The sequence below is a fragment of the Pezoporus occidentalis genome, unplaced genomic scaffold (genome assembly GCF_034315485.1).
Source record: "Pezoporus occidentalis ecotype Australia unplaced genomic scaffold, CSIRO_AGI_Poc_V1 ctg8, whole genome shotgun sequence".
NCBI lineage: Eukaryota > Metazoa > Chordata > Aves > Psittaciformes > Psittacidae > Pezoporus > Pezoporus occidentalis.
Window position 1 is genome coordinate 3186888 of NW_026916158.1, and position 11511 is coordinate 3198398.

Consider the following 11511-nt stretch of genomic DNA (forward strand, 5'->3'; position numbering starts at 1 on the left):
GAAAGATCAGCTTGTACAGGTTGCGTATGCCCCATCTGTAAATTAACTACAGGTAAAAATGAGGAAACGTTTACCTTCTTATACTACTTAAATTCAAAGTGATTCCTTAATACTCAGCCAACAGAGTTGCTCCTGTATATGTGGGCTATTTGCTTTATTTTTAAATTCCATCAGACTGAGGAAAAGAAAAAAAAAAAAAAAATCACACAGGCAATATCCTTGAAATCTCCATATTTATTTGAGAGTAAAACCATGAGCATTTCTTTGCCTAAGTCCTTTGACTCCTCTAAATTACTTTTTCTTGATTTGCAGAAGAACTGCATATTGGTTTTATTTAAAGATAAACACTTCTGACAGGCAAGATTTTTCCATTACAACTTTTAATTGTGCCTCACCCAAACTTTTTAGATATTTCTGTGCCTTTCCCTAGTATCTTTCTCTTAAGGAACTCAAAAAGCTGACAGAGGTGACCAAGCAATATAGGCTAAGTACTGCTCTCTAGTAAACAGGGCCTAAAAAGACTAAGCACCTAATTTAATTGGTCGAATTATGAGTCTGCAGTTTGGTGTCATGAATATCCCCTTATTATTTAAAACCACAGTACCTCAATTTTTCATACTGAGAACGCTGAGAATGCAATGACTGTTCTGGAAGTTTGCTTTGAAAATATAAAGCTGATGTTTTACTTTAAAAATGTTCCTTGATGAAATAAACAGACAAACAAAAAGAAACAAACAAAAAAGAAACCAAAACCAGAAGCAAACATGGAATATTCTGATGAAAAAGTCTTAACTGAAGCTCCCAGACTAAACTGAAACCCCACAGTTTCGTAATTCCCTAATCTGAATATAGTCTCCTGGCCATTCTGCTGTTCTGACCTCCTGCAAAAATTTAGAGGTAAACTTTTACTTTCTGAGGAGCTTCATTTGTCCTCTGCCACCCTATTCCTTTTCGATGTGGGAAAACACCTCCATCCAGCGTGTGAAGAATGAGGAAACTGTACTTCAGTGAGACTCACTTTCACCTGCACAAGGAATAATATACCCCAACATGCAAAGGTGTGTTTGGGGCTCCACAGTATTTTACGACAAATCTCAGCTCACAATTATTTGTGGTCAAAATCAAGTCTCTACATCTATTTCCAGTTGCAGTGTTTTAAATGAATTATATTCCCATTGTAGACACAGCATCTTAATACTCTAACAAAATGCATAGGCTGTAAGGAACAAATACTGATGAAACTCTTAACTTCTAGATTTCAATATTAACTCCTTACTTAGTGAAGTTTATAACATCAAACGTGCAGCTTTGTTCCAGGTACGCCCAGGACATTTCATTTAACAAGCAACACGCAATTCAGGTTCAGGAACACTTCTTCAAAAAAGGGTTTCTTGTGTGCTAGCATGGAGTGAGCTTTGTCCTGGCTCTGCAGCCTACCTCCTTCTCCTGTTGTCAGGGTGAGGTCACTTTTCTGCAGCTGGAGAGCCAGATGGTCACGTTGTCTTAAACACCACTACCAGAGTTGCCTGTTATGTCTACGTTTCAAGTCAGTTAATATTCCTTATAGGAATCTTTCTTTGCAACAAGGTACAGCTCAAAGTAGCTCTTCTTACAGACACCTTATTTAGGATTGAATAAGGTTTTAAATTGGTTAGATCAAGTTTAAATTTGCCTTACGTCCAAAAGCCCTGTGTGAGACAAGCTGTTAAATTTGCAAATTCAATCCACTGTTAGCCTTTAGTGTTCTTACCATTAATTCCAAATTAATAAATTGGCCATTTAAAAGGTGAGCTGCCAAGTCACATTTGAGTCTGGCTACGGCAATGAAGATGCCAATATATAGATTATGGATGAAGAGGGTTGCAGAATAAGTATGTCCAACAAGAACTAAATTACACACCTTTTATTTGATTTAAGCCACTAAAATAGGAGATACCAGTCTCTGATAGGGCAGAAATGTAAATTCATAAGGCAGTAACACACAAACAAAAAAAGAAAAAAGAAAACAAGAATGAACTAAAGACAGCCAAGCCCCATCAATCATTAGGTACAGCCACTAATAATGTTAATATGGAAAAAGCTGTCAAACTAGATACTGCTCTGTGTGTCCTTCATCTGCCAAGCTCAAGACTTTACATAAACAGTCAGAAGACACTGAAAAGTAGAAAGGACATATACAGGAGCAAGAAAAGAGTTAAGTTTCCAGTGTAACTTTAAAGTATTTCATTTTTTTCATCCAGCATAGCAACATCTCTCTCAGTAGACCCTGTTTGCCTAAAGATAAGCCTCTATTTTCCCCATGGCTGAGCTGGAGTCTGAATAGAATACCATTTTTCAATGAAACAGCACCATTCACTTTAGGAATATTTAGCAGTTGTAGGGATTTTCTGCTTTCAATATCTACCCAACACAAACTATTTTTCAGCCAAATAACCAAAATTTTTTTTCAAATATTTCTAACATCTTCAAAACAAACAGCTCCATAGTTTGCAGGCATGACAATAGCAAGATTCTCCAAGATGTTTGGTAGGAGTATGGGTTGATTGTTAAGTTTTCCTTCCTTTCCTTTTGTCTGCAAAAAATATCCACAAGTCCATGAAAATGTGGGATTATCATTTAAGTAGATTGGTGATATGATTTATATTTAAGCCTAGGGAAAAACAAGTGTGAAGATACAAACAGTCCCCATTTTATAATTATGCCTTTTTACCATGCATCTCTGAACACCCATGCCACCTTGAACTAGCTCTATTCTTAACCATCATTCTCAAAAGATTAGCTCCATTCTTAAACATCATTAATTTCTTCGTTACTTCTTGCAACTTAATAGTAACTAAGCAATTAAAACTTTAAATGCATTTTTCAAATCCTACAGGAAGAAATCAGCTTTTCAAACCAACCTGGTAAAGGAATATCAAGGCAAAATATGAGTGTTGTCTTGAAAAAAGAATTGACTGATATATTCTTTTTTTTTTTCCTAAATATCTTACCCTGATGCTACTTACTGTACAATTTGCAGAGCTAGCAGCATTTTATATTAGATGTTGATATAGCTGAATACCACTAGTTCTGATGTAAGAGATACGTGCATTACCACAAGTCTGAAGTACATATTTTGCTTTCATCTGGGTGTTCATTCTCTCATAACTAGAGTATTGAGTACAGCCAAATTGTTGCCCATGCAGCTGCAAATGAGCTGAACGTCCACTGTATTGTAAATTCCCAAATTTCCACTTTGAATTAAACAATCATTCTTCAAAAAAAAAAAAAACAAAACAAACTTTTTAGCTGCTAATTTAAAATGGATTATTCTTTTTCATCTGATTATTACTGTCGAGAATATTAGCCCTCCATTGCAGCAAAGTCAGGGTATTTAGAAGAGTATTAATAAGTTAGCAATGGGTGCTTACAAGGTTCCCTTATATATTCCCTCAAGTTGCATAATAATTGACTAAAAAAAGTTTGCCTCCAAGTATAAAACAAAAGGAAACCCAGTGCAGCTATTACTGTGATCTAACTAGAATGGCTGACTTCAAAGCTGTGTATCTAATCTTTCAATCAGGTCCAGTTGCTGCTCTAAAAGCCCTTCCACAGGAAGACTTGATAGACTTTTTCCAGTAATTGCTTTGTGCAGTTATGAACTTCCAAGACAGAATGAGCAGGATTAGCTGTTGCCCTTCATCATGATCTGTCTGTAACTAAAATTTATTATCAGAACCTTTTGGAACAACAAGTATTCCTGTGTTCTAAACAAAGAGAGGGGAGTATAAAAGCAGTTCTATAGCAGTTTTACAGCAGTTCATTAAAAAAAAAAAATCATATAAAAGCAGATCCATGGTATTCAAATCTCTCTACTGTCAGAACAAGCTAGAGGGTAAAAAATAATGAAGAGTCTCTGCCAGGGACAACTGAACAGGTTAGAAAACAACCAGGAAAATGTAGATGTCAGTTCAAATAACTTCATCTAAGCTACAGAGGCTTGAGACACGAAGATTTAAGACAAGGGTTTCACTGTCTTTGCAGCACTCATATCTACCATCATAAATGTTGGAGAAGCCATTTCTCTTTTTTTCTGAGGGATGATGGAGAAGCAGCGAAGATTTCCTTGTCATTTTCAGAGAATCCCAGCCTGCAAATAAAAAAGGAAGTGATTGCCCTCTTTTTCTCAGATTAAGTTGTTTGACTGTTCCAACATCCACATCCAATCGAAATCCAACACAATCAGACCCCCAGAGGTGACCTTACTCTGTGCCTGGGGACAAGCTGACAATATTGCTTTTGACTTTTCCGGAAGCTGGGCTGGATCCCAGGCTGAGGAGGCTCTTTCACTGGCAAGAATGTTTTGAGAGAAATTGCTTCAGGCCTTGACCTTATGTAGGTTGCTGTTACAGTAAATTCCTACAAGAAGGCTCCATTATCTGCCTGCCAAAGCTCTCCAGGGCACCTACAGTACCTCTGCCCTGACTGACCAGCACTGCTCAGGAGGCTTCACGCTGCAGAGGCACTGCCATCCTACTTGCTCTGCCCTCCCAACATTTCTCACTTACATGATAGAACTAACCCTATTGTTGGTGTGTGTATGCGTGTGTACACACACGTGTGTGTGAGGGCTGCTGCTTTTCCTAATTAGAAATCTTTCTTTGTGCTGTTATCACTGAGATTGTTAGCGACATAAAGATCCTGAGGGCTCCTTGATCCCAGTACAGACAGGGAGGGTTAAGGATGTCCAATTTGACCCTACCTCCACAGCGAGGGAAAGTGAATGCCACACTAAACTACACTACTTCACACCAGTGTGCAGGTGAGCAGGACCAGCCACTTGAGCTCTGGGGTTCAACTAATTCTTCTGCGCAAAGCAGAGCCTTCTCAGTTATTGTTTCAATAACCTACTGAAAACATAGTAAAAATTGATGTCCAGATCACGACTGCTACATATTGCCTCTTGCATCTTTTTTCTGTCTGCTGTGAAACTCATACATTGACAAGAACATTGACCATATTGAATGCTACAAGAAAGGTACTCAGAAGCCTCTGCTGACATAGGACTAACGGACTCAGCATCAGCACTGAATTGCCAGCCACATTTTTCCTTCTCAATCCTAGCCTTAAATGTCAGAATGAGCAGCCACTGATCCCTGTATAACACAAGGAATTAGTGGATGAATTAAACACATTAGATTTATTATCAGTACATATCCTCTGGTAAAAAAAACGTGGCAGCGTAAAGAAAGCATAAACCGAAAGGGTAGGTCCTCAACTGAGAGAAACTGCTGAAGCTAAACTGACTTGAAGATGGCTGAAGAAATCACCTCTGGTATTTTGTTACCTGGACAAAAACAGAGTAGGTCCCACAGAGTGTCCGTTTCAACTCAGCAGCCACTTTGAGAAAACAGATGATCAACTGCAGTCCACTAAGAGCAATCAGAATAGAGAGTAAGATGATATTCCACTCCACTATGTTAGCAGGTTCAGTGCACCGAGACCAAGCAGTGTAATCTGTGAGGTACCTATTAGAGAAACAGCAATGTGAAGTAAATTAAATGCGGTGAGTAATTCAATTTAAATACACCTATTTCATCTATAATCTGTATAAAACCCATATCAGGCTTTATATGTTTCAAGTTTAGGAGCCAGCCTCTAGTCTTTCTTTACACCAGCATAACTCCTGCCTAGTTTCATCAAACTCAGCTGCATGATAACACTTATTTTCCTCAAAAACATCTGCTTCAGTAGGTTCCCTGTTAGACACCCAAGTGTTAGAAAGACACATTTTTTCAAATGGCAGAAGCAAGTCTAAAATGGGAATTTTCCTTTCACTGATTTAATTTCATCTTTATGTGAAGGCCAGCTGACATCAGTTCCACACAGAGAGCAGGAACACCCAAGAGTATCAATCCAACCAGCACATGCAGCCTAAACGGCAGAGCTGAGGTGTCACCATGTGCAATTTTCAGTTGTTCTAGAGCCATGCTTTGCATCCTTGAGGATCATAGTGTGGACAACAGACATGTGCCCTTTTAACCAAGATATGCTATAGCCTGAAGGTTAATTGCAAAACCTTAGACTCACTGGCTCAGTGTCAGTTGCTTTTTTTCCTAAACATTCATAACTGAAATGCTTTAGGGAAATCTGGAGTGCATTATTCAGCATCTGGCCCTTTATGTTGAACTCAAGTTCTCCTTTTTGTATTTCCAAATGAGGATGGCAGTGCTGGTGATGCACTGCAGGATACATTTCACTGTTTTAAAATAAAGCTGACTTAAGTCAGAGAAGGTCACAGTTTAGGAGCTACCCTGTTGGATGCTGAAGGAACTTGTTTATGATCCTCTGACAAATTTAATCCTCAGTGCATCCAAATGCAGCTGGAAGACCTTGGCATTATATGACTTGAAATATCCAAGCCTTATAAAATTCTGACCTTTTAACTGGAGAACATAAAATCTTGCGAAAGCAGTCTCAGGTTACCGATCTGAATCAACCTTTCATGCCTGTTGGAAGCTGGGACACATACAACACTTTGTCTACATTACTTTGGTGTTTTATGAGATACAGCAGCTTTATGCTAAAACTACCACTGATCAAACCACAGAGTTCACTGGGTTTTAGGAGTTCAAGAGAAACCTGTTGAGTTATTAAATATAAAAATGCCATCTATAATCCTTGATTCAAAAAGTTGAAGAATTCATGGGAATATACTGAGAAAGTATCCTTCTACAGTCACTCTAATCTTACATTTTTTCACTATATGTGACTGTAACCATCACCAGATAAAGGACACTTATCTAGATGGACCTCCAGTTCTTATCAGTACAAAGATTCTTACATTTAATCTTTCCTTACAAGGAAGCAAATACCTTTCTTTGAAGGTTCTGGTATTCATTCAACGAGTTGAAAAACCTCACTCATCAATACAGGTCTTGTGTTCAAGAGGCCATGCCATTTTGTATAAAACTCCAAGAGAATTTGACTGACTATTGTTTTTTCCAGAGATTTGACTGATGTTTCTTACCCTCCAGCAGTGTCTTTGAAGATATAATCCCATCCATCTGATGAATTGCAGAAGGGGCCTTGGATCAACCCCAAGGTAAAAATGATGCAACTATACCCAGAGAAAGCAACTCCAAGCAGGGCCAGCACAATTGATATAAAACTCTGAAGAGGAAAAAGAAATAAATTATTGTGCGGGGACAGTGTCCACAGCAAATAGTCATTCAGCCTGCCTAGCTACTTCCTTAAGGTTGAATTTCACATTCGATTTCCCCAGTCTTTAAAATTCAGAAAGAAAAATACCAGGTAAAGAACAGTAAACATACACACATAAAATAAAGATTGACAGAGTTTAAGACAGTCTCACAACTCCCAGTTAAATATTATTTTGCTGTTTGTTTCTGGGGTTTGTTTGGGTTTTTTTAACTTGCATTGTTTCACAACTGTTTCCCAAAATGTGACAGGAACACAATCACAAACTAAATAAATTTGCATCCCAGACAGTGTATATTGAGTCATTACTGGAAAAAAGAACTTCCAAATACAAGCAAGGGGATGAAGCTGTTTAGTTGGGGCATTTCGTTGAAGCTCTCAGGCCTTCTATGTTCTAATTTTAATTTACAAGGATTTATTTTATGGTGGGTTTTTTGTTTTGGGGTTTGTTTTTTTTTGTTGCTTTCTTTTTGGTTTTTTTTGTTTGTTTAGTTTTCTTGCATCCTGCTTATGCATCAGAAGGAAGAAGCTACAATTCCTGTGACCTCTCAATCCAACTTCGAATCCTTCTCTGTAAAAGGAAGTAGAAACATTGCTGTGGAGAAGGCAAAAGGATGTGCTGGAAACAACAAGAACAGGAAGGCACTCAGAAATAATGCTGAAGATATCCACAAAAATAAAACACAGACTCACCCTGTAGGTTTTGTTACAGCTCTCACTCTGGCAGCACCGATAGAACACACTACACTCCAGTATTATTAGAATTACCGCCAGCAGAAGGATCTGTAAGGGGACATTATAAGGCCAGTGAAATGACTGGAGATACTAAGCCAAAGTGTCCACCTATGGAAGATGGCGACTGCATCTGTTATGCTCTGTTTATATTTTAAAGGGTAAAAATGCTTCAAAATATGAATGTCACTGTCACAGTTAACGTTTTCCCAAATTTTCAACTACGCTTTTCTGTTCAAATTCTCTGTCAGATACTTTTCTCTTCACTAGAAAAGTTAAGGTTTTTCTTTTAAGAATACAGAATTTCAGAAGAGTATCTCGCATTTTAATAACTCTCCCAGTTCAGCACCTTCATAAAACCACCTTACTTATGCACTTTTATTACATACCTGCTTTCTGTCCCTGAGCCTATAGTTCTTTATGAACATAGCAAACAGTATGAGCAGTGGGCAAATCTGTGTTAGTGTATTACTACAGATGAGCATATTACAAATGTAATGGAGAAAATACCAATATGCCCATCACAGTGAGATAATCTTATGCATTTTGCCTAATAACAGTGGCACTTGATACATTGTGAACTGTACCCAGTCCTCCAAATACTGGACTGCACACAGCTCTTAAAAACATCTAAACATTTATGAGAAGCTTTTTTAGGTTTTGTTACATTTTATTTTGGTAAAAGAGTTCTAACTCAGCCTCCACAGAGGCTTAAATCAACACAGTGCCTGGCTCCACAATACAAACATAAATGACACATAAACAAAAAGCCAGCAGAAAAAACAATCGGCACTTCAAAACCACTTACATGAAATTAAATAGTATACACAGCATGTCATTCAGGATATTCACATTTATTTCAGTTTGATCAAGTCTTTCCTGCCTGCAGTGTTTTTGTGAAAGTAATCCATACTGTCTTTAAAAGCACAATTATATTGCTGTACAGGAACCCAACATTACTTGCAGTAGGATGCAATTTATTAAAAAGTCATAGAATCAACACTTACCATCACACCTGAGAAACAGATCCCTTCAAAATACCACACGTAGTTGGGAAGCTGGTAACTGGCGGCATGCAAAGCTTTCCCATTAGGGAAGTATAATAGGATGTTAACAACAATACTCCAAAGTGCAAGAGGTATCAACAGACAACTTAAACAGTTTCCACATGTCTCTAAAGCCATCTCAGGAACTTCAGAAGTTTTGCTCTTCTAAGCTAACAAAAGATTACAAGGTTTTAGATATGAAAGGCGTTTTGACCTCCTCGGATTGATTCAGTCATTTCATATTTGCAGGAACAGGATGACTGGGGTATGCTTCCAGAGAGAGAAGTGCTTAACAGCAGAACAATAGATGCATATCACTGTCTAAACTCATTGTCCTTTCTAAGCGTGTGTCTTTAAGTAGCAGTTGCCCTTCTAAAAGATCCTCCTTTGTGATCTCTCAAATAAAATATGTCAAGAAATTGGACTCAGGAAGGAACTTAAAAAAAAAATCTCATTTCCTAGCAACTGCTTAAAAATGCACTCCTCCCGAGAACACAGATTATGATGTAGATACTCTGTGACAGAAGGCAGGTTGCTCAGCCTTATTGAAGCCCAAAATTTTTCCTATACCTTATATAGAGAAGGGGGGCTGTCAAATGATAAATATGTCCACACTGCCTTACACTACAGAGAATTAATACTAGAGTTTAGCAGATACCACCCTAAGGGTGAACCAACACTTGCTGCTAACTTGGGGCAGCCTCACTAAAACACCCCTTGTGAGTCATCAGAAAAATAACCGAAGAATGAGCTTTGGGTTTACTCAATAGGAAAGTCACAGTCAGAGAACAAAAATACATGGGCTTTATCAAAGGCAAGAAGGCTGATTTTAGAAGCAATGATGTCATGGCATATTTTTGTTCTGTTTCTTCAATAGCTGTTTTCAGGCTCAGCACATGAGGCTTCTCTCATGATCTCATAAAAAAAACTGGGTTGCATGTTGAAACTAATTCCTTCCTATTGCTCTGAATGAGATCAAGGAAATGGGCATGGTGGTACTCATGCAATTACACCCTTTTTCTACATGTTCTCTGCTGTGACTCTCCATTTCCCCCTCTTTTTCTAGGATGCTTCATTTTGAAGTCCTTATACTTTAATCTGAGGATTTTCCCATATTCCTGGTTTACTCCCTAATCACTACAGATACTTTTATCAGGATTGCCTCTAATAAAAATTAGCAGCAAACCTCCCTCTGCAGGCTCACAGGCATGGACAGAACTCACATCATCAACGCTATGCCTTACAGTTCAGAAAAAACAGCTGAATTAGAAGCAGGCACATCACATCCCCGGGACTGATTTTTTTATTAGAAAACTCAGAGATCATGTAATAGGCTAAAAACAATGTAATTGGCTGCTATTTGCCATAGTAATCTACTCTGATTAAAGAAACATGCAAAATGACATCTGAGACAGTATTTTTTTCTGCAGTATAGCAGTCTACATCATGACTTACTTTGTACTTAAACTGAGCTCTGCAAATACCAAATCAAGGTCTGTATTTTTGTTGGCACACTATGTTGCTAGAACAAAACAAAAAAAACCCCAAAAACCACCCAACCAAAACCAAAATCCACTCCATTTTATACTAAATATTACGCAAACCTAGGAATTAGTTTCTCAAATATCTTACCAAGTGTTGCAAGAACTGGTTTCTTGTTGCTGTCAATATCCAAAAGTTGATGCCAAGCCCATTACCGAAAAGCCATGTTTACTCTGGATGAGTGAGTTCTCTGCTAACTGAAATAACCTAAAACCAACCTCTTCTCCATGATAAACTGATAAAGCTCCCAAACCACTGTCTTACGCATATGGCAACAAAGGAATTCAACTGGCCTTTTCTTAAATCACAACATAAGCAATGAGTACTAATACTGTGCATTAGCACTGCATGCATCTGAGCTAAAATTTTAATTTTAAACTCTAACCTAATCATTCTGTCCACTGGAATTTCTAAAGTTGATTCAGTTCTTTAATTAGTTGTATATGCCAGAAAGACAAGTAACAACCGCACAAGCATGAAAGCAAACAAATCTGTAAGTTGTATGGGAATTAAGCCCTTTCCATCAAGACCCTCTTTTCTTAGAATCATAGAACAGTTAGGGTTGGAAAGGACCTTAAGATCACCTAGTTCCAAACCCCCTGCCATGGGCAGGGACACCTCACACTAAACCATGCCACCCAAGGCTTTTTTTCTTCCTCCTCCTCTCACTCTACCCTTAATTTAAACTTGCAGAGCTTTCTTCAAACAGTGTTTCTTCATATATAAAGACACCATGCTGCAAAGCTGCAAGGAATTTTGCGTGTATGCACACATACACGCACATATTCTCTTCTTAGCAGGGCAAGACACAGATAAATACAATAAGCAGTTGCAGTAAAGTATGAAAGACTGCCCTCAACTATTTCTATGTATTTATGTATGAATAAATGACATTGCAAGAAGCGGATATCCTGAGGTGCTAAACACAAATTCTTCCCATCTGCGAGTTCTTTTGCTGCTGTGGATGCATATGTGCAATTTCATCTTCACG

General features: G+C 38.0%; 1 protein-coding gene across 1 annotated transcript; it reads right to left on the minus strand.

The window, feature by feature from the left end:
• Positions 1-214: 214 nt before the first annotated feature.
• TM4SF18 (transmembrane 4 L six family member 18) lies at positions 215-9524 on the minus strand. The gene is made up of 5 exons (XM_062603096.1): positions 8940-9524; positions 7894-7983; positions 7010-7152; positions 5327-5507; positions 215-4129 (listed from the first exon to the last, which is right to left on the minus strand). The coding sequence occupies exons 1-5, from the start codon at positions 9114-9116 to the stop codon at positions 4115-4117; spliced, it is 606 nt and encodes a 201-aa protein (XP_062459080.1). The 5' UTR covers positions 9117-9524; the 3' UTR covers positions 215-4114.
• Positions 9525-11511: the final 1987 nt, after the last annotated feature.

Bases quoted from the DNA above. Each gene is read 5' to 3' on its own strand.
- TM4SF18 (XM_062603096.1), bottom strand. From the start codon at position 9,116: ATGGCTTTAGAGACATGTGGAAACTGTTTAAGTTGTCTGTTGATACCT. The intron at 7,984-8,939 runs GTAAGTGTTGAT...GTCCCCTTACAG, and splicing joins TCTGTTTCTCAGGTGTGATG to ATCCTTCTGCTGGCGGTAAT. The intron at 7,153-7,893 runs GTGAGTCTGTGT...TTTCCTCTTCAG, and splicing joins GCTGTAACAAAACCTACAGG to AGTTTTATATCAATTGTGCT.